Source organism: Penicillium robsamsonii (genome assembly GCF_028829455.1).
Source record: "Penicillium robsamsonii strain IBT 29466 chromosome Unknown utg000001l_segment0_segment0, whole genome shotgun sequence".
NCBI classification, from domain to species: Eukaryota; Fungi; Ascomycota; class Eurotiomycetes; order Eurotiales; family Aspergillaceae; genus Penicillium; species Penicillium robsamsonii.
The window spans coordinates 6,197,468-6,220,008 of record NW_026643219.1 but is presented as its reverse complement, the minus strand read 5'-3'; the positions used below and the strand labels follow the sequence as shown (position 1 = coordinate 6,220,008).

Genomic DNA, 22,541 nt, shown 5'->3' with positions numbered 1-22,541 from the left:
GTTGAGGTAGAGGCAATTGATGTTCATTCTTGTATACTTGCTTCCCAGCCCCCTTTCTAGGGTTTAACATAGGGATTTCTTAAGTAGCTCTACGTAGCATATTTCCTCTGCCGTGTAGGCCCTTCCTATCTTAGTCGCCGCCGCTTTTGCGAGAGCGCTCAGAGTCAGGCTCACTGAGTAAATTTCAGTCCGGACTCAGACACGTTTTGGGTGGGGTAAGCAGCTCACATGTGAAATACGTTAGCTAGTATCTAGTACTACCTAATAGAAACCATGCGATCCTAACAGAATCTCAATAATGTGATCCCCTAAGGCTTGCAGGGCTTACGTTATTAATGCCTAAGGCAGAGAGGCACTTGCCAAGTATGTGCCGGGTAACTATTCGCTAGGAAGTGGATTATGAATTTTAGTCTACTTGACCGCACTTAGATATAACCAATGACAACCATGCGATTCTCTTAGTATCTCAGCCTAGCGCGCTGGATGTCACATGATGATGGGGAAAGTCGTGCCCCTCTTTCAGCTCGTGGGAGTCTAACAAGGATTCTTGTGATGAACCACACACGAAGCAATCTACTTCATCATGGCATCGATGTCATTCCCTAGCAACAACCATGGCATCCAGGTCGGAGATCTCCATCGACTGAGCAACGCGGATTTCCACCTACCTCCAGGTAAGCCAGGAATAGGATAAGGTCACAATCGACTGACTAACCGCTGCTTGCCACCCTAGAGCGACCGGGAATCCCACCCAGCCCGTTATCGACAGTCCCGTTCAATCGAGATCCTGACTTTGTGAGCCGCGACATACTGCTTCATCGGATTCACGAGAAAAGCTTGGTCCCTGGGTGTAGGATAGCTCTTGTCGGCCTTGGCGGTATTGGGTAAGTGTAGAGCAAACAGTGCATATTTTAATGCTCACAATTCCAAGGAAATCGCAACTCGCCATAGAATATTCCTACCGGGTCCGATCTGAATCGCCTGAAACATGGATTTTCTGGGTCCATGCGAGTAATGAAGCCCGATTTGAGCAAAGTTTCCGGGACATTGCCGATAATATCAAAATCTCAGGTCGTCGAGATCCTAAAGTGAACATATTCAAACTGGTCGAAAATTGGCTTCGGGATGAGAAGATCGGGAAATGGGTCTGTATCCTTGATAATATCGATGACGATCAACTTCTTTCCTCGTCGCCGACGACAAGCAAGGGAGATGCAATGGGAGATCTAATTAACGCCTCGACCAAACCACTATTGGAATATATTCCTAGAAGCTTAAATGGTTTTACTATTATCACAAGTCGGACCAGAGAGGTTGCATTAAAGATAGTCGATCACAAGGACCTTATTGAAGTTAATCCGATGGAGAGGTCCGAGGCGCAAGAGCTTCTCCAAAGAAAGCTTGAACAACCAGGGGAAAGCCGGGAGAGTCGACAATTAGTGGAAGAGCTCGAGTGCATGCCTCTTGCGATCGTACAAGCCGCTAGCCATATCAAAATTCGGGCCCCTCGCTATTCGGTATCACAATATCTAAAAGACTTCCGAAGGAGTGATCGCAAAGCGATGAATCTTCTTAAGAAAGAGGCAGGTCATCTCTACCGGGACTGGGAAGCAAAAAATTCCATTCTAGTAACCTGGCAAATGTCTTTCGATTATATTCGCCACAAAAAGCCATCTGCGGCTGGATTACTTTCTCTAATGAGTTTTTTCGATCGACAAGGGATACCCGAGAAGCTGATTCGGCATCAACCCTGTGATTCAGAGCTCCCTGACGACCCCAGTGCCGGCGAGACATCTGAATATGATGTGGACCCTGAATTTGAGGATAGTATCACAACATTGAGAGATTATTCATTCATATCTATCAGCGAGAATAGCACTTCATTCACGATGAATAAGCTAGTGCAATTGACTACGCGCGCGTGGTTAAGATCTCATGGAGAGATAGACCAATGGAGGGAGAAGTTCATCAGCAATTTATACCGAGAATTTCCTACTGGTCAATATAAAAATTGGGGGAAATGCCGATCACTCTTTCCTCACGTTCGATCAGCGATGTCTCAACGACCAGAATCAGTAGAGTCTCTATTAAAATGGGCCACTCTACTTTATAGAGGTGCATGGTATGCGTCGGAAAGCGGTAACATTACGGATGCGAAAGAGATGGCATCAAAATCAAGACTGGAGAGAATGAAAATACTTGGTCTCGAGGATAAAGAAGCTCTTACAAGTACTGATATGCTAGCCAAAGCATATTCGCTTGAGGGCTGGTGGAGGGAGGCCGAGCAGCTCAACGTGCAGGTTTGGGTGACTCGTAAGACGAAGCTCAGCGCGGACCATCCTGATACGCTGATGAGTATGGCTAATCTGGCATCCACGTACCGGAATCAAGGCCGGTGGGAAGAGGCCGAGCGGCTTGAGGTGCAGGTGATGGAGACTTATAAGATGAAGCTTGGCGAGGACCATCCTGACACGCTGACGAGCATGAATAACCTCGCGTCGACATATTTAAAACAGGGTCGGTGGGAGGAGGCCGAGCAGCTCGAGATACAGGTTTTAGAAACTCGTAGGATGAAGCTCAGCGCGGATCATCCTAACACGCTGGGGAGTATGGCTAATTTGGCATCGACGTACCGGAACTAAGGCTGGTGGGAAAAGGCCGAGCAGATCGAGGTACAGGTGATGGAGACTTATAAGATGAAGCTTGGCGAGGACCATCCTGACACGCTGACGAGCATGAACAACCTCGCGTCGACATATTTGAAACAGGGTCGGTGGGAGGAGGCCGAGCAGCTTAACATGCAGGTTTTGGAGACTCGCAAGACGAAGCTCGGCGCAGACCATCCTGACACGCTGACGAGTATGGCCAACCTAGCGTCGACATACCGGAATCAGGGGCGGTGGGAAGAGGCCGAGCAGCTTAACATGCAGGTTTTGGAGACTCGCAAGACGAAGCTCGGCGCAGACCATCCTGACACGCTAATGAGTATAGCTAATCTGGCGTCGACGTACCGGAACCAAAGCCGGTTAAAAGAGGCCGAGCAGCTCGAGGTGCAGGTTTTGGAGACTTATAAGACGAAGCTCGGCGTAGACCATCCTGACACGCTGATGGGTATGGCTACTCTGGCGTCGACGTACCGGAACCAAGGCCGGTTGGAAGAGGCCGAGCAGCTCGAGGTGCAGGTTTTAGAGACTCATAAGACGAAGCTCGGCGCAGACCATCCTGACACGCTGATGATTATGACCAACCTGGCATCGACGTACCGGAATCAGGGCCGGTTGGAAGAGGCCGGACAGCTTGATGTGCAGGTGATGAAAACTCGCAGGCAGATGCCAGGGCCTGGGCATCTCAACACTATGGACGTCTCCTTGGAAACTGCCGAACATGATAGATATGTGAATCTTGGGGATTCCGATTCATCTATTGAGAACGAGTCAGTGTTTTCTGTTCCTGTCTCTATACCTAGCACCAGATCTTTGGACTCTGGAAGAGGAGAAATGGATTCGTTGTTGATTCAGGAGTTTGCAAACTTGCTGAATGAAGATGGAGTTATGCTTTCGCTACTTTTGATCGGCGTATCAAAAGAATCGATCGGATTTGAGCGGATGCGCAACAATTTTCGGAGACTGCTGAAACACTTTGCGAATAACCTCAAGGCAGATATCCTCAGCGAATCGCACCGAGACCTAAGGAGATTTATAAGCTCATATTCAGTCATGATCACCTGCGAGTTCTTTGCCATGGCACCTATTGACAAGCAACGAAAGATCAAACCTACCGTTCTAGAGGCAGAACATGGAATGCCATCCGTGGAAAAACGCCTAGCTCACCAGAGAAAAATGGAATCCTATCTTCAAAGTCTACACAGTGGTGGCACTGCTCCTCAGATAAGCCAAGGAATTGAAGTACTCGATCCTGACAGTGAGGAAAGTGACCAAGAGTCCGTGGCAGAGGAAGCTGGCGAGGATGAGCCGTATGAGGGATCTTTGCAAAACTTGGATCAAATGAAGCACTTCATTCTGGAAAGCTCTGCCTATCAAATCCTTCGTCGTCGGCTCAAGGAGTTTATTCAACCCTCGCTGAACTGCCGGTTTCGGGATCTAGTGACAAGGTGGTCAAATCCAGGACATAAGAACCATGGCGATGCTGCTCGGTATAAACTGCGGAACCTTGTCACAGATTTACAGGACGTGAGTCCCTTCGAGATTCGATTTGAACGTGACGAGATAGGTTCTCGATTTGTCATATTCATCAGCCACTATCAGCATCTAATTGAGCACTGGACTGGAGAGCCTTGGGATTGGTGGCCGTTACCTCGCTTTCCGAGACCACTGGCAGAATCAGAGACACGGTTACGGTGGATGTGTGTGAGTTTTCAAATCATGGACAGCCTTACACAATAAGGATCTAGCTCTAACTTGTGATCCAGGTATGTGGCGAAGAGCGATGGGCAGAGGTACCAAACACCCTTGCAAAGCGCCTCCAGTCGATAATCAGAAGTCTTCCCGTGGCTACGTCGGCAACCCAAATTACGCAGCCTCCTCCAGAGGCACATACTAGATCTAACCCGAGCCCTTGCAGCGTCCAAAACAACAGTCTAATTTCTGACCAGAGTTCCTATGAAGATCATGGAGTTGAACAGCCGAACGGTTCACCCTCTAATTTTTCGCTTCATCGTCGACCCTCGGGAATCAAGGCCAATATCGCCGACATGAGCATCACTCGACACTGCGTCCTCTTTCTCGCAAAAAAGGGTGGAGATTATAGACTCGCACAAATCTGCGTTAGCAATATGAACTGTTATACCTTCTTCAGCACCATGAATAAGGAGTATTTTCGCCTGAGAGGTGTCCTGCGAGGCTGGTTCAGCGTTTGGAGATACTCTCATTGCGAATTTTACAAAGTGAGTGCTATTGCCTGGTATTTTAGGGTGTTGTTAAACAAAACATCCCAGTTCGAGAAGTTCGATGACCATGAGTTTACGCTCAGAATCAAAGATTCATTCCCTGACCATGCGAACATTGATTACGAGTATCAACCAAGACCGATGGATAACATTCCGCCAATCTCAGAACACGAATTCATGAAAAGTTTCTACGCTTGTCACAAACCACGACCACTACTTCACCTGCACCATGAATGTAGAAAACTCGGGGCACATTCCTCTGACATCCTGAAGTTCCTCCCAAAGAAAAGAACCGAACTAGAAGAGGCAGGCAACAAGCGAGAATATTTCTGGGGGATCTATGCGCGCGAAAACATCAGCTTACGTTGGGTCATTCTCTACAATCTTGTCTGTGTATCACCTTTGCTAGCGTTCTTGTTGGCATGGATTGTACCCCGGGGGTTTTGGCACGGACTTACAAAACCCATCTATCCCGCTTTCCATGATGATTGCGATGCTTTCTCTGTTTTGGAGCGTGTATCTCAGCAGTCTGCAGTTTGGAAAGTCGCATTAAATTGGATATTTTGTATCTGATGAGATATTGGCTAATTCACTCAGAAGAGCCCTGGTATGAATAAAGGCGCCCTTACCTAAAAGTCCATTTACTAACCACACCTTGTAGTTTTTCAAATTTACAGGGAACATTCACCGCATCTGCAGCAACCAGGTGAGCATAGCTTTGTATACTGTACTTGAGGCTGACGAGCGCTGTTCTCTATTCTGCTAATCATAAATGATTTTTCAAACAATTTCTGGGTATGCTGTAATTTCCTAGAATAATCTCTGTATCATAGATTGATTCAGTGCAAATCAAGTGCAGGGTTCAGCTTTGTCATTTTGGTGAATCTCGCTTGCACAAGGTTGATGGCAGGAATTACGGAAGTGATCCAACGGGCGAGCTCGATGGCCGGGGCGGTAAAAGCGGCCAGGGACGGGGCTAAACCAAAACGGGGGGAGGGGTGAGGGGGCCAAACCCGAAGGGGCAAGGGGATGGTGGAAACGGGCAGGCGGTTAAAGATGGCAGAGCGGCGGTGCAATGGGCGCGGTTTCTGGCGCCCCGCTCACCGTGTCAACTAATACCCGGGTGATGTTAAAGCTTAATATCCGAATGCGAACGCCTACCCCCCTCCATCCGGGGTAGTGATTAGAGCCCCTAAACCCCTTTAAACTACGTTTAATTACAAAAGTAAGCTTCGTTAATTAAAGCATTACTTCGTATAAGATCAAGGGGCCCTCTAAGTCTTAATTCCGCCATAAACCAGGTTTTAAGGACATGCCAGTGTGAAGGGCTACAGTTGAATTGATTCAATTGAACGGTGCCTGCATGCTGTTTATCTAAAGCTTAAGGAAATGTAAATACAGGGACGGTCGGAAGTGATGTTGTATCCGCTTGAGGCGGTGAGCCAACGCTGCACGGGCAGAGCCCGGGCTCTAGTATGGGCAGTGGCCCGTTACAGCCAGATTACTATGCAATCCGCCGCACTTCTCAAGAAAGAAGTAAGCGAATTACGCGCCGCTAATGAGAAGCAGAAGCAAAAGTGAGGCAAATGCCGGAAGCAGATACAGGCTGAAGAAGGCCTCTCAATTCAAGAAGCTTCTTAATTAATTATTGAGCTAGTAGAAGCAGCTGAAGCACCACCCTAGGTCGGTTTTACAACCACGTGCGCGGGCCTCGCCAAAGTGTAGTGGTTGTGGAGAAATAGAACATAAGATTAATAGATGCCCAGCCAGATAGATGATTTTTCTGTGTTTAATTTAATGGAGTTTTGGCTGACATATTTTGAAGTTAATATATTAGCGCAGCTCGGTTGCGCAGCTCGCTTACCGAATACGTTACAGCATTGGTAGGATTAATAAATCCTCCGGTATACCGGCGTAACTGCGCCGACAGTTAATTTGTGGCGCCAGTACCCCTCGAATCGGAAACAGAACAAAAACATATCCATCCAACAATTATTTGTGAACCCCTACTTTAACCCCCGCTTATCTTTAATCTATCTGGTTTGCTGCTTGTAATAGATACATTAGCTCTAAATGAGTCATCGGATAATACGCCGTCACACACAATGCTTCCAGATATTGGTGTCATCACCTAAACTCATTCATTATCTTCTCCGTGACTTATGTTCAGATGTACTAATACATATTAGGGCGATGACCGGAAAATTAATATGCTAGTGAATATAAGTACAACGTCCTACGAGAATTAGTTGCAAATTTATGTCTTGTCTCGTATGTGTAATATATATTACAAACTCATAATCTTACTAATCACTGTACTAAGCTTGCAGCACACCGATTTGTTGCGTCTCGCACGTTTCAAGCTAACATGCGATGGTACCACGACATAGGAATTTGCACTTCTTACCACGTTTAGTCGGAGATTAAGGGTACTAAAAATACTCGGCATTCAAAAAAGGGGTGTGGGGCCAGTGCACAATGTGTGGCTTAGACAAAGACCCCTAAAAGCTCTGCCTTTATCTTATTATAATTCTTCCTCTTTCCCCATGATTTGGCCGCTGTTCTGCTTATTTCGTTCTTGACATTCTTTCACTCTCGTATTACTTTTTTTTCCTGTCACTCATTGATCTAAGGATCGTTCCATTCTTCGCCTTTTTTTCTACAGTCTCTCATTTGTGACAGTTGCGGTTTCGCAAATACAAGCTCACTATGAAGTTGTCCACCATTATTGCTGGTGCGACTCTTCTCGCCAGTACTACTATGGCTGAATTGGACCCTATAGTGATCAAGGTACGAGTTCGAGACAAGACAATTTTACCATGCTTGTTCCATATCATGCCTGATATTGGTCGCTGACTTTTTCCTTTCTAGGGTAGCAAATTCTTCTTTAAGAGCAACGATACCCAATTGTACGCGCTTTCCACCGTGCCGTTCTAAAGCCAGATATATTTATTAATTGACATTCATTAGTTTTATGCGGGGCGTTGCTTATCAACGTAGGTTTACTATCATGCTGTTGCTGGAGGTTTCTAAGATTTGACACTCACCAATTCTCTAGAGGAATTACCTAGCAGCAGCACTGCCGGCGTTTTTTACAAGGACATTCTGGCTGATGTTGATGCCTGTAAGCGAGATGTTCCCCTCTTGCAGGAACTCAACACCAACACTATTCGTGTTTATTCGATCGACCCTAAAGCAGACCACACTGAGTGCATGAAGCTCCTCACCGACGCCGGCATCTACGTTGTTGTGGATATGGCAAACCCTGCGGAGTCGATTATCCGTAATAACCCAGCATGGGACAATGCCTTGTACAAACGCTACACTGGTGTAGTTGATGAGATGGCCCAATACACCAACACCATTGGCTTCTTTGCTGGAAACGAAGTCTCCAACCAGAAGAACAACACTCTTGCTAGTGCGTTTGTGAAGGCTGCTGTGCGCGACACAAAGCGATACATCAAAGCAAAGGGCTATCGCACCATGGGCGTCGGCTATGCCACCAATGACGATGCTGATATTCGGGTGGACATGGCCAACTACTTCAACTGTCAATCCGAGGAAGAAAGCATTGATTTCTGGGGCTATAATGTGTACTCGTGGTGTGGAGACTCTTCTTATGAGAAATCCGGCTACAAGGCTCGCACTGAGGAATTCGCCAAGTATTCCGTTCCTGTATTCTTCGCTGAGTACGGTTGCAACCTTGTTCAGCCTCGCAAGTTCACTGATGTTGCTGCTCTATACGGTGACAAGATGACCGACGTTTGGTCTGGTGGTATCGTCTATATGTACTTCCAGGAAGAGAATGACTATGGTACGTCAAAAGCTTTTTCTATTTCCACCGAATTTTCCAGTCTAACAAGATGCGCAGGTCTGGTGACCCTCAAGGGTGACAGTGCCAGCAAGCTTCCTGATTTCTCCGGCTATTCTAAGCAGATGGCAAACGTCAACCCTACAGGTGTCAAGAAATCCGAATACTCTCCTTCCAGCTCTTCTCTTGGATCTTGCCCTACTATTGGCGGCAACTGGTTTGCGAAGGCTAGCCCACTACCTCCTTCTCCCAACGCTGACCTTTGTTCATGCATGGATGCGTCTCTGGAGTGTGTGGTGAAGGATAATGTTTCAAGCAAGAAGTACACCGACCTTTTTGATACTGTCTGCGGCTATGGAGCTTGCGATGGCATTTCCACCAATGCAACTTCCGGTGAATACGGCTCCTACAGCGTGTGCAATGCGAAGGAGAAATTGTCTTTTGCATTCGACAGATACTATCAGAAACAGAAGGCTAAGGGTAACGAAGCCTCCGCTTGTGACTTTGGTGGAGCTGCGAGCACGAAGGCCCCTGGAAAACCCAGTGCCACCTGTTCTACTCTGCTAAACGCCGCCGGCACTGCAGGAACTGGCACGGTCACCGCTTCTCCGACCGCTGGCTCTGGCTCTGGCTCTGGATCTGGCTCTGCTGCGTCCAGTACTGGCGCTGCCCGACCCATGGCAACTCTCAGCAGTGTAAATATCGGCATCTTGCACCTTGGTGCCTACGTCCTGATAGCCTTTGTTACCGGATTCGGCATGATTCTGCTATAGATATTGTCTGAATACCTGGAGATCTACTTTTTGCTCTTAGCGTCTATAAGGCCGTCCGAATGGTCGCATAGAGTGGAAGGAAGACGAATTGAATCCATGCGCTCGACCCGCCCTACCTCGTAGTTATATCGCTAATGGGCTTTCGAGGATCACCCTGGTAAAAGAGCAAAGTGGAAAACGCAAGCAGAGTGAGCACAATCAGAAGCGCAAGAGCCGCATGCCAAAGAATCCTAATTGTAAACCCCTGACTCGATTGAAGAAAATGTCCATCTTTACCCATTGTTTTTGCGCTAGCTTGTAGAATATACCCGTTCGAGTGCCTTATTCCGCTACACTTCCGCCGGGTGGTAATTAGACGGCGATAACACAACACGAAAAATATATCACCATCATCTAAGTAGTGTGCTGGCTCTCCCTTGAAGTGACCAAAGGCATAAACAAGAAACCCACCCGCAACTATTACGCCCGTTCGTGCAACTTGTTTTCTGTGACCTCGATGGCTCTTGCCTTGCCTCTTCTAAAGTACATTTTTTTTCCTTATTGTGCGATGCATGACGTTCGCGAGCCACGGTATGACCAATTTTGTGTTGTTAGTTCGTTCAACCACTCGGTATTTTGGCGTCCCAGCCGAGCCGACTCTAGGTCTTTGAATTGGATCACATATCGATCTTCAAGATACTGTCGCCGGCGTTGCTTCTCTATATTCTTGCCTCATATCATTTCGGACTAAGGACCGGGCTAACGAGCGGTTTCATCTATCGCGTTACATGCAAATGAAAGATATGTTTCCTAATGTGATATAATGGCCCTAGGCAAGAAGGAATCTTTTCAAGTTATCAAAGTTATGCCTTTTGAAAACAGAGGTTAGGGCACATCATAATGCAATTTAATGAGACACAAGATATAAATAAACTTCCGGTGCAAATTTCAAATGACATATTTCACGCTCGTGGGCGTTACGCCGACGCCAAGCACAGCCCAATCTCCAAGTTAATTATGTCCAGGACACGTGTGGTTTCCGTTCGCGCTGTGTTCTACAGTGGTGAACTCATCACCTACCAGACGGGTGAGGCTGCTAGCTGCAGTGCACAATCACCAGATTTCTGCCTAACCTATGGCTTTGATGGCATCAAATGACAGCCTAGAGTGCGTCATGGGTAATCCTATAGGCAGCTGAATTATCACTTTACACTTCACATACAGCATCGTCCTTGGCATCACCTGCAGGGTCCTTTCACCTATCTCTCCCTTCCCTAATATCCCATTCGGCAAAGGAGAGTCATACAGGGATATTCAAAGGTTCTATGCGAACTAGACAAAAAGTACACACAAGGTAAGGCTAGAGTATGCAAGTATGTGTTGTCTAAACTCGTAGTAATACATAGGACTTGCGCTGATTTAAATACCTTGAGGGACTCAATCCAAGTCTCACCAAGCAAAGCAATGGGTTCTATTTGGATCGCAGACATACCTCACCCGGAGTTGACAGATGTGAAGATAGCATCCATCACGAATGTAGAGCATTTGTCTTCTTATAATTGGATGGAATCTTCCAATCCCATTATTGCTGTTCCCGGCTGCCCGCCTCCTTGGTCTCCACCCCAAACCCCCAGAAAAGTGGCCAAAGACTCTGGACTCATTTACATTGCTCAAAACGCGTTTCGTCATTCTAAAAGTCCTCTCGAATCACTTTTTCGCTCGCTGTACACTGAAAACCCTTCATACAACATACACCAAGTTGACTTGATAACTGATCGAAACAACATCCGCAAACTTCTGTCGTTCGTCAATCCAAATCTCTCTGCAAATGGACTGGAGCCTTTCACTATTGAATTGAGGCCATAGGTAATACGGTAATCTTTTGTCGGGCAGAAAACGAAGCACATACATTCATCGGGCCACACGACTTTAGAGGCTACGGTCACGAGTTTGAGAAAGCTTTCACAACAACCCAAGTATCCGGCAGCACTGGACATCATCGGATCATCTCCTATAACTTGGGCGATTCGAAATTCATAGTACGCTACGAGACTGACGCTTACATTGAAGAAGCTTCAAAACTTCAACCTCAAAGTGTGGGTTCGGAAAATGAGGATTTTCTGAACATGATGGAAAATCTGTCTCTTTCGCGACCCAAACTTACTCTCGTCTTGCCACCGAGTCTAAATTAGTGATTCAGAAAAAAGGAAAACAGGTCCCAATTAATTCAACTCTTGAGATCAAAACACGCGTGCCCCACAAGCCTTTCAACATCCAAGACGTTCTTCCACAGCTATGGGTATCACAAACACCCAATCTTGTCCGTGCCTACCACAGTGGTGGCACATTTGGACTGCCGGAAGTCAAAGACGTCACTCGTGAGATTGCTGAATGGGAACGAAATCATGGTAATGACCTTTGGAGATTGGTTGTATTGATTAAGGGAATCATGAGAGTGGTGGGAGAGAATGGTGGGAATGCTGTCGTAAAATATGACGGGCGAAGTGACAGCCTTGCGGTTTTAAAGAGAGAAGGGAGCAGGATGTTACCCGATGATCTTTATTTGAAACTCGGCGACGAAACGGGATCGACTGAAGCGGTTGAATCAAATTCTCGCCAAACAACACTCAAAATTGGGGATACTTTTCACAATATTGACATCTCGACGATACCATATTTATCAGCCTTTATCAGGTTTCAACGTCTTTCCCAGCCGCAAAAAACTGAATTCATTCACCGCAATATTGCTTTGTTTGATGTTGCTCTCAGGGGCTTGGAATCAGGCTATCGGCAATGTTTCCGCTCTTTGCGAGGTGATATCCCTCAGTATCACACTCTCTGTGAAACATATGATTTCCTCAGGGTTGACGTACTTGCCGGACAGTCAATTAATAGTATTTTTGTTGATTTGAAGGCCTGCAAAACCGATTATGCACTCGAGTATAAGCGTTACCGAGCTGTAAGGGGCGATAAATCTCGAGCACGGGATGTGGCATTTCGACTTCTATTTCTGATAATACATGGCGAATTCAGCGATGAAAAAAAGGATCCTGCCATGGTTTACAACGCCGTGCTATTCATTGTCTCGCATCCAGGCACCTTCAAACAGGGCACGAGAATCGCAGTGCGATCGGTCTTTGAGGAGCGCTTTGTCGTGTCCACGAAGCAACGAAGCCAATTGGATCGTTGGAAAAAGGGGAATACTACCAACTCGTCAAGCGACGAGAACACAACCGAGGATGAATCTGATGAGCTATATCTTTCTAACGAGTCTTAGGCCAACAACATTCGTGAGAATGGTTTCTTTGGCTAGGTTGCTAGATATCTCTGGAAGCCGTAGTAGCGTACCTAAGGTTTATTTTCCAGATCTCAAGTCTAAACACCATACCCCCCATTTGTTTATGAGGGCAGAGATAGTTGAGGAACTGTTGTCGTGGCCTGCCGTTGATTCTCAATTAATTGATATCGGTCTCTTGATCAGATTAAATGAACCGATCCAGGAGACATATAAAGGCCTGCCTAATTGTAAGTTCAACAAATATTAGTGGAACAACGGAGGTGGTGATACTAGAGCAATTAAAATTTAACTGTTAGAATATTTAAACATGAGGCCGTTAAAATTGGTGAGAAGGTCGTTTAGACGTTGTCTATGTAGAAAAATTGAGTTGGTTGAATAGGATTGGTTATACATCACCTTCTCCAGGGTCCAAGGCCGAAATAAATGCATTTAAAATTAATGGGTTGGGTGTGCAGCTCGCATGTGACAATTGTCAGTTTCCATAGGAAAAAGGTGTCACTTAACATAATTTGGGGGCCATCGTATGTGATTCAGATCCTTCCCAATAACAATTGTGATGGTCCATTTTTGAGGCCAACAAAAAGCACGAGAGATACGTCTTTATCTAAATTATGGCGTGATGGATTCCGCCAAAACAATATAAAATTACTCACTCGGCCAACACTTTCTTCCTTTCTGAGTATCTGTTCATTTAAGCCTTGAGTGGGCGGTACAAGCTTCTTTTCATTGCTAAGCGATAAGCTGCACGCGCGTATGGATTTGGCCTTCAAGGCCGAGCCTACGGGCACAGAGATTCCATCAGCTAAGAATAATAGGGCTATTGACACCAAATACGCCGATGAAACCCTGCGCATTCTTGAGCTTCATGGAGACTCTGTTGGTCCATTGACAACCGAGAAGGAGAAAAGACTGAGACGAAAGTTATACTGGCATGTTTTCGGGCTACTCTCCACTATCAACCTACTACTCTTTGTGAGCTCGTTACCCGAAGTCCTTGTTTGAAGCCTCTAACCTCTCTAGATTGATAAATCCACTCTGGGCTACGCCGCTATTCTCGGCCTATTCGAAGAGACTGGCATCACCAAGGCTGAGTACAACAATCTTGGAACTTTCTTCTACGTCGGTACGTGATGGTATTGTTGCCCCGCTTATATATACCTTCCCTAATAATCCCGTAGGTTACATTATTGCACAATGGCCGGGACATTATGCCATGCAAAAACTACCATTTGGAAAATTTGTCGCCTCTCTGGTCTTCATGTGGGGTGTTATCCTATTACTTCATTGCGTTGCCACGACGTATGCCGCGCTTGTGGTTCTGCGACTGGCCCTCGGTGCCGCTGAGTCTGTGGTTGTACCTGCAATGGAAGTCACTATCGGAATGTTCTTCAATCGTTATGAACAGTCGTTTCTCCAACCCGTCCTTTGGTTGACGTCGGCAGCAGCCCCTATTTGTGCCGCGTTTATCTCCTACGGCTTACTGTGGAGTCATAGCGCGATCTTGCCTTGGAAACTGTTCATGATTATTACCGGGGGTGTCTCGGTACTTCTTTCTGTTCTTGTTTGGTTTCGGTATCCGAACAACCCTGCCGAGGCTAGGTTCCTGTCACTGGAGGAGAAAATCCACACCATCAGAAGAGTACACGAGTCAAGTCAAAGCTCTATTGAGCAGAAGCAGTTCAAGAAGAGCCAGTTTAAAGAGACACTCCGCGACCCCGTTTCATGGCTATTTACTCTGCAGGCCTTCACCCTAATGATGTCAAATAATCTCACTTACGGACAGCAGAACCTAATCACCAAGGCTCTTGGAGTGGACAGTTTGGGCTCAACTCTCGTGGCTGCAGCAGGTGGCGGTTTCGGTGTCTTGGTCTGTATTGCTGGAGCATATGCCCTGCGGTGGTGGCCTTCAAATCTTGCCCTCCATGGACTCTTCTGGTGTATCCCTGCAGTTGCAGGTGGAATTGGGATGGTTGCTATTGATTGGGACGAGAAACTAGGGATGCTTGCTTGTCTACTGTTGGCTGGACACACCTTTGGTAATACCTATATCATTGCGTTGGGTTGGGCCACATCATCTGCAGCCGGCTACACGAAGAAGCTGACCCGAAATGTTATGTTCATGGCTGGATATTCCATTGCAAACATTTGCTCGCCACAGATATGGGTTCCTAAGGATGCACCTCGCTATTACGGTGCTTGGATCTCCATGATAGTGGTCAGTTGGGTGGGGACGCCAGTTATCCTTTTCGTTATACAGTTCTTGTTGAAACGCAGGAACTCTCACCGTCAAGCTTGGGCTGCATCCTTGACTAGCGAAGAGAGGAAGGCGCATGAGCTTGGAGTAGTCGAGGAGCTTGATGAAAATGGGAATATGATACGCAGGCAAGTTGAAATTGCCATGCTGGATATGACTGATATGGAGAATAAGTTCTTCATCTATCCCATTTGAATGCTACGGGTGTTAAGAAATTGGCGTCATCCAACACCAAATATCTAGGGGAGTTATGGGCCAGGGGAATATATATACTAGCTAGCGTGTCTATTCATACATGGTTGAAACCTTCATCATCCGAGGCGAGGTAAATGCGATCCAGTTCCACCGTGATCTTGAGGATATCATTTGACAATTGGTGGGTGACCAGGACTATTAAACGGTCAGAAAATGTGAGTTACCACGGGAACCTGTGAAGAGCTTCGACTCGAGGGATCTTACTGAAAGAGTGGAGTAGCACATATTCAACATCATCAGTCGAATGAGACAGGATTCGTTCTTGGCGGAAGTGATAAATTTGTCGCAGAAGCTCATCTTCTATAGACTCTATGTTTGTAAGAGCACCTCTACAGGCCCTCTCCCGCTCCACTGACGATGCGATGACTAGATTCAGTCAGTAATTAGAGAAACATAGCTTGATTGCTTGTCTGTAAACCAACGATTGGTTTGGGGTTTTAAGACTTACCAGCTAGCAGATGGCATATATAAGTGGAAAGCCGCTGCCTGACAACAGCGGTATACATGAGAAGAGAACATTGGCCTTCCGACAGCCCCGGAGCGTTGACTAGAATGAGATCCAAAGAATACAGGTTGTCTACAATACGCCTGGTCAGGCGGATGATATTACCGTATGCGGCATCTGGAAAGGGCCGTTTGAACTCGAATTCGGAACGCGCCGATGTCCGAAGACGCTCAAGTTGGGAAAAGAGGCGCTCAATCTCGAGCTTGTCCTGGGAGTTCATGAAGCAAGCGGGTGTGCTTGCTATGGCGATGGTGCTCAAAGGGTCCGATTCCCAAACGAACTGCAGCCGGAGCCATAGTTGATGCAGGGTATTGTTTAGCTTTGTCCATGCGCGAATTGGCCAGATGCCTCGTGTGATGATGATGCCCCAGATACAGCCCGAGGTGACGGAGATGACTCTGTGAAGGACGATTTCGGTGATATTGAGATGCTCTCCGCTGCGATCTTGCTCGTCGCTGTCGGTTTGTGAGTAAGAGTACGCATACAGCACAGAGAGGTTGTAGGTCAGTAGGATAAAACGGCCCATGGGGCCCTGGCCCTTCACAATAATCATGTAAAAGGGACCAAGGGCCATGAAAAAGCCCAGGATTGCGAGACCGATAGCACGTTCACCGACAAGGTACCATGCAGCTATCGAACACAGGGCCCCAAGACATGTACCGATAAATCGAGCAAAGCCCGTAGTGTTCGATGCACCAATAGTCATTGAGCATACCAACATATATGATAGAAGGCCCCATTCTCCTCTCCAAAATAGATAATAGGGTCTCATCCAGGATATAAAAGCGGGTAAGGCATAGATCACTGCTCCTGTTCCTACTTTGAGGGCGAACTTGACCTCGTCCGCACGAAAGAAACCAAGGTATCTCCAACCGTAAGAATGAGTTCTGCTATACAAAGGTTGTTCTGGATGTTGAAGCCCAAAGTGCTCGGAATGCATCACGCCTGTCAAGATGGTGTCATTCGATTCGCCGTGAGGATGGGTTGCCGTCGACGCTGGCAAGGGACATATTAGCATTATGGAGGCCATATACTTCTAAGCATGTAAAAACTCACTTTCAGCTGACTGTGGCCTTTGGTGCCTGTGGTCAGCTTGCCACCACGAAACCCAAATCCAAGCCCATGACCTATTGTTCGGTCTTTCATCATTCTCGGCTTGCATCTCCTCCAAAGCTAATAGGAAATACTGCATTTGTTCAGCGAGTTGAAGAAGAGATACCGAATAGTAATTACAGCTAGCGAATATCTCTTCAAAGCAGGCATTATTTTCCTCACTCAGAGAGGTCATTATTTCTTTGCTTGATAGCGAATGCAAGGTGGCAATTCTATCGCCTCGATAAGTCTTGATTGCTTCGTCGATACGAGGGCGAGCTCCGCTATCCACGAAGATCTTGTAATCGGGAGCAGGCCCAAAGGACAGTTCTTGGAAGATGATTCTCAGAGTAGAAACTAGAAGATTCTTCAAGTCATTAGAACACACCATGTTAGGCGTTTGCTACGGGCCATTGGAGCTTACCATAGAAGCTTCAAGTCGGGATTTGAAGTTTTCGAAAACTTTGGCCTCTGAATGGTTCAAACGAATATCTCTTCTCAATAATCTAGACTCCAAAGCTACCGCGCCGCGTAGAGCCCCTAGACGACGTGTGATTTCCTGCATGAGATTCACGAGGCGTTTTGCAACAGAATACTCTCTCTCTGTACCCGCGACATAGTGCTCAAACTTCGACTCGTTGAGCCGATTTTTCATTTCGCCAAATGCTTTGTCGTGCCGCGCCGACAGCTTAGCAAACGGTGCTTCCTGTAGCACCTGGGTGGACCCGCTAATAAAGGATTCAGTGGTCGTTATCAGCATTGACATCGTGGTTTTTGTCAACGTTGACAGATTTCCTCGGAATTTCTTGCGCGCAGAAGAAGGTAATATCGAGAGCGATACAGCCGCCGCTATCCCGACACCCAAAATAACCATTCTTAGGACCTGAGATATCTTGTCGAAAGAAAGAGCACCTTTTTGCACCGCACCTTCCCTCATAATGACAAGAATCGAAGCCAGCGAAGCCAAAGAGCAGGCAATATTGACTAGGGGATCATCCATTTTCTGCTTAAACCAGCCAATGCATCCAAACCCACCAGCCACAAAGACTACCAAGACGACCACATGACCCAATTCAATCATATTGTACTTCTCGTGAAAGAGAATGGTAATCCACATGCTCGATAGCGAGAGGACCGCAGCAAAGATAAAAGCGACCAAGGCACATATCAGTGCTTTGTACATGCTGCCTTGCGATCTCGCTGGATGAAAGTAAACTGTGATCGTGGCCACCATGTGCTTACCATTTTGGTGACCTAAGGTATTTCCAATGATGGGTGTGAAGACTGCTAGAGAGGCGAGGAGATATGCGAGGCCGCATTTGAAGATTCCCACCCCCTGCTCTGAACGGATGAAATCACGTGTGTCGCTCCATGTTTTGAGTAATTTCCGAATAATCCATGCTGTAAGCGGCTCTTGCTCGAAAACTTCCTGGTCCACTATGAAAGGCTCTCGTTCCTCTGCGTGATCGGCGCTAGAGCGCGCAGTGACGTCTTCCTGTAGTTGGCCTGATATTGAGTGTGTCACACGGGGCTGTGGAAGTCAGTACCACCTCAGATGAACTGGGATGAATGAATATCAATACCTACCCAGAAGTTCAACAAGGCCCTGGGGATCACCACTGAAAGTCTGTTCATCCTAACGCTAAGAGACCGGAATCTCCACCTGGGTACTCTCCACTTTTGGCGGTTCTCCGGAATTTAGGCTACCGCCTTCTTATTGCCGATGACGTCACTACTGCTTTTTCTTTGTCTCTCTAACCTGGGCACTGCACTTTTAACCGTCATATGCAACAATATATTCAAGGATGACTAGGCTGTGTAATATTGTCCCCATGACATTGGGGCTCGTCTACCTGACACCTTCTTAACAGTGACATTTCAATCGCCAGACCAGGACCAAACGAGGTAGCAACAACATGCTCCTTTTTGCTTTCCGAACGAAGCCGATCCAAGACAATCAAGACCGAAGCGCTAGACGAGTTTCCCCGCGTGCGATATATCTCCCGACTTACGTGCAGCTGGTCTTCAGATAATTGCAAGACTTGAGCTACGCCATCTATGATTGCCTTTCCGCCGGGATGCAAGGCCCAGTCGAAATCTCCAATCCCTAACGATCTCAGCAGTTGCCCACCCGCTGTTGGATGACACTGTATTTGTTTCTCATACGAGGGAAGAAGTCTCTCAAACATCGGTCCGATCGCATGTTTGGTATATTTGGGAATATCTCGATCTAGTGTAGCTCGATAACCTATATAATGCCACCAAAGCTTGGTGTGTATGATTAGTCTCAAATATATCTTGAAAGGGCACATGATGGCAGACAGACCATCTATATCCGCATAAAATGTCATATGCTCTGCGGTATCCGGAATCAAATCATAACCCCATTCCAGAAGCTCATATTGAGGAGTGACTTGCTTGTCCTGAGCCATAGCGTACTCGTTACAAAGAACAAACGCGGCCGCAGCATCTGAGAACAAGGCCGCTGCAATGTTGACTTGATCAGAATCTGGACTTATTGTTGCCAAAGAGAGATATCGTCGCACATTAGGCGTACACAGCTCACAAGCGAATGCCAAAATGCGGGCCGGTTTCCGTCGAAAACTTGCCCCACCGGATATCTGCGCTGCGGCCCGCAATATGGACAGCCCACCCGCACACCCGACGCCATGAAGAAGCATGCGGTCGACATTGGACGGGAGGCTCAGTTTTTGGGCTACTAGAAAGTCGTACCCCGGGTTACCTTGGTTGGTACAGGTAACCCCGATCGTATGGGTGATCTGCTGGGGAGTGACGCGTGCCTCTCTGAGAGCCTTCTTACACGCTTCAACGGCAAGGTCGACCCCGGCTTGACGGAAGAACTGGTCAATTTCACTGATTGAGGGTGGGTTCTTCTGCGTTGCAAATCCTACCTCATACGGTCGGATTGCAGATCTGGTCTCGATGCCCGTTGAGCGGTTGACCTGAAGCAGCTTTTTGATTCTAGATACAAAGAATTAGACAATTTCTGCGGAGCAGTTTAAGTTGAACAGCTTACCCTGGACGGCTCACATCGTGAAAGCGCGCTACAAATTTCTCAAGATCATCGGGCCCCAGCAGATAGGGAGGATATTGCGATCCCAGTCCCGTGATGTACAAGGCCGGGGCTAGTGAGTTGGGGTCCATGGTAGTCTACTAGACCTGGGGAGATGAATTCGCCTATAAAAAGTGGGGGAATGCGGATGATAAGGGGCGAACGCAAAGGGTTGAGTTGATCCACCCTAATCTTAGCGGGTTTCTGTGGGTTTTTGTTGTGGTGAGATTGAACAGCTTTATTCCTGAGATCCAACTCCGACCAGCACTCTTGCCAAAATGTGTAAAGAAAATGGCTGACCTTGATGCCCTGGAATACCTCCTAATCAATCATTGATCTCTTGCAATACTCTGGGGCTACCTCTGATTTGCAACTGGACTTGACTTCAACCCTGGAAGGATGTTGATATCCATACGTCAAGTCATATAGAAAATCTCCCGAACAAGTCGCCAAGGAAACGAGGTAGAGAAAGAGAGTATGGTCAAGAGCGATAGTTTCGGGTGTCATTCTCGCAGGTCGTCGTAATCTGTGTGTACACTCGAACGTCTCGCAGAAGCAATTTCAGACGGGGAGGTAAAAATCAATGTTTGTTGTGTTCAATATCCCGAAATGGGCATTTAAATAAGAGGAATCGATTTGCCGAGTTCCAAAATTGAAAAGCCACTCATCTTCGCAGCATTTAAAGCCCCAAGTGCCACGTCCGGAATCGTCGGGTCCGAATCCATACATACAAAAAGGCTCAACTTGTCTAAATGGGGCAGCTTTGTGGCCCGACCATCTGAAAGACCGTCGATCAGATGAGTGATGCACTTCAGATGATCATCACTGAATGTATTTAGATACAAGTTGAGCGTTTCAATGGACGCTGGCAACATTTCAGTTAGTTTCGGCCAGGCTGGACTGCCGGGAACTGACTCGCATTCATCCCAGTCGATGTATCCCGTCGATGGATCATATGGGGGATTGCACAATGTGTCGATGTCCAATTCAAGCACAGCCAATTTCCGAAAACGAGTCATATCCACCAGTGTGGCTCCTTTATTGCCCCAGCAAGTGAATATTGTCACCGACAATGTCTTCAGATTCTCCGCACAGATATTCTGCACAATATCCAAAAATGCACCAATGTTCCAGTTATGGCCGCAGCCATGCCACTTTGTTTCATGAGAGAACTCAAAGATCTCTAGGTTTGGAATTCGCGAGAGTAGCTGTGATACCTCCTCCGGACCGGCGACACTCATGTCTAAGCTTAATTTCCGCAAGTTTGTGCTATAGCATTCAACCAATGGGTCAAAGGGAATTCCAGTGTAACCATCATCAATAAAGAGGCAGCTGGTCAGGGAGACTTCTGACACGGAATTGATCGCCATGAATGGTATAAATGGAGTCAATGAGGATTTTTCTTCATAGCCGTTGTCACGAGATGGCTTCACTATGGAGAGCTTTGACAACGGCGCATCAGGAAATTCCTCGACGTGATTTGCACGGTGCATAATCAGCTCGAGTACCGGCCAAAGATGTTTATTGGCCAAATTCCTTTTATCAAAGGGATATAGTTCATCCCAACGTGGGTGTAAAGCCACCTTTCGCACTTGAGATAGCAATGTCAGGAGAAAAACATCTGCATATACCGTGGACCGTTGAATTCCTCTAATCCAATCATCGGGATCCCCTTTGAAGGCTTCAATGAAGGGCGACCTAAGCACCAAGTTCTTTAGAGTCTCCGGCACCTCGGCCTCCAAAGGGCCTGATACCTCTTCCTCTTCATCTTCATCTTCATCTTCGTCCTCATGATCCCTGAGATTGACAGATTGTATGTATTGTGCCAAAGAGTGATCCAGGGCGATCTGTTCCAATAGCCCTCGCGTGGTTGTGATTCGGATGCCTGTTTCTTGGGTAATTTCATCCCAAGATTCGCCTGAGTCGGATTCCTTTGCCCCTTCTAGACTTTTTTCAACTTTCTGCGAAAATGTAAAGTTTCTAAACCGTTTCCTTCGGGTAGCATATTCCGCTCGGAAAGGGGTGCTTGCTGCAAACAAATCTTTACAAGACAGGGCTGTTGCTTCAAAATCCACCGGGATCGTTTCTTTTACGATTAGCCCCAGAAGTTCCAAGGGAAGATCAAGTAGCGACGGCATTGCTTTATTAGAAGATGAGTCTTGCGTATGCGTAGGAGGAAAATTGGGTTGGCGGATGATATTGAAGGGAAATAAAAAAATACCACTAGGCCACATAAACCCTGGTTCCTGCCTGGAGTGGCTCCAGTTTGACAAATAACAGAACATGATTGGTTCCAACAGCCCCCGGCCCCCTGATGTCCGTGCGTCCCCAATACTCTGTGTAAAGGGAAAAAAACATGGCCTCAGTACTAGGCAGCAATCCGAAATCAGAGAACAGATCTGGAATCTCAGTGTAATAAGAATAGAGCTACTCTTGTCTTACTGCCCCTCTTGACGGTCATTCAATATTACCGACCCTGAGATATAGCATGCCATGCACAATTGGTCATTTTAATTCATACACAAATGGGTAGATCAAAATTACGGCGTTTTAGATCAAACGCTATTGTGAACACCCTAAAGGGCAACAGCAAGG

At 46.9% G+C, this 22,541-nt stretch overlaps 7 protein-coding genes across 7 annotated transcripts; 5 read left to right on the top strand and 2 right to left on the bottom strand.

The window, feature by feature from the left end:
* Positions 1-583: 583 nt before the first annotated feature.
* Positions 584-5,539, top strand: N7447_002417 (uncharacterized protein; the record flags this gene model as incomplete). The annotated part of the gene is made up of 7 exons (XM_057226692.1): positions 584-674; positions 734-884; positions 932-2,552; positions 2,658-4,367; positions 4,430-4,903; positions 4,955-5,293; positions 5,504-5,539. 7 exons carry the CDS (start codon positions 584-586, stop codon positions 5,537-5,539), a joined length of 4,422 nt encoding a protein of 1,473 aa, XP_057090708.1.
* Positions 5,540-7,615: 2,076 nt separating this feature from the next.
* On the top strand, positions 7,616-9,490 carry N7447_002416 (glycoside hydrolase family 72 protein; the record flags this gene model as incomplete). Its single annotated transcript, XM_057226691.1, has 5 exons — positions 7,616-7,696; positions 7,778-7,815; positions 7,877-7,902; positions 7,965-8,720; positions 8,778-9,490. The coding sequence occupies 5 exons, from the start codon at positions 7,616-7,618 to the stop codon at positions 9,488-9,490; spliced, it is 1,614 nt and encodes a 537-aa protein (XP_057090707.1).
* A 1,443-nt stretch (positions 9,491-10,933) lies between these two features.
* N7447_002415 (uncharacterized protein) lies at positions 10,934-12,068 on the top strand (the record flags this gene model as incomplete). The annotated part of the gene is given in 3 exon segments (XM_057226690.1): positions 10,934-11,271; positions 11,403-11,650; positions 11,662-12,068. Coding segments are annotated over 3 exon segments (993 nt in total), but the record flags the coding sequence as incomplete, so codon positions are not given.
* Positions 12,069-12,524: 456 nt separating this feature from the next.
* N7447_002414 (uncharacterized protein) lies at positions 12,525-12,746 on the top strand (the record flags this gene model as incomplete). Its single annotated transcript, XM_057226689.1, has 1 exon — positions 12,525-12,746. One exon carries the CDS (start codon positions 12,525-12,527, stop codon positions 12,744-12,746), a length of 222 nt encoding a protein of 73 aa, XP_057090705.1.
* Positions 12,747-13,520: 774 nt separating this feature from the next.
* Positions 13,521-15,216, top strand: N7447_002413 (Major facilitator superfamily domain general substrate transporter; the record flags this gene model as incomplete). The annotated part of the gene is made up of 3 exons (XM_057226688.1): positions 13,521-13,739; positions 13,788-13,890; positions 13,946-15,216. 3 exons carry the CDS (start codon positions 13,521-13,523, stop codon positions 15,214-15,216), a joined length of 1,593 nt encoding a protein of 530 aa, XP_057090704.1.
* Positions 15,217-15,310: 94 nt separating this feature from the next.
* Positions 15,311-20,038, bottom strand: N7447_002412 (uncharacterized protein; the record flags this gene model as incomplete). Its single annotated transcript, XM_057226687.1, has 7 exons — positions 15,311-15,411; positions 15,481-15,642; positions 15,725-16,777; positions 16,838-17,240; positions 17,298-18,345; positions 19,313-19,855; positions 19,911-20,038. The coding sequence occupies 7 exons, from the start codon at positions 20,036-20,038 to the stop codon at positions 15,311-15,313; spliced, it is 3,438 nt and encodes a 1,145-aa protein (XP_057090703.1).
* A 525-nt stretch (positions 20,039-20,563) lies between these two features.
* On the bottom strand, positions 20,564-22,084 carry N7447_002411 (uncharacterized protein; the record flags this gene model as incomplete). Its single annotated transcript, XM_057226686.1, has 1 exon — positions 20,564-22,084. The coding sequence occupies one exon, from the start codon at positions 22,082-22,084 to the stop codon at positions 20,564-20,566; it is 1,521 nt and encodes a 506-aa protein (XP_057090702.1).
* Positions 22,085-22,541: the final 457 nt, after the last annotated feature.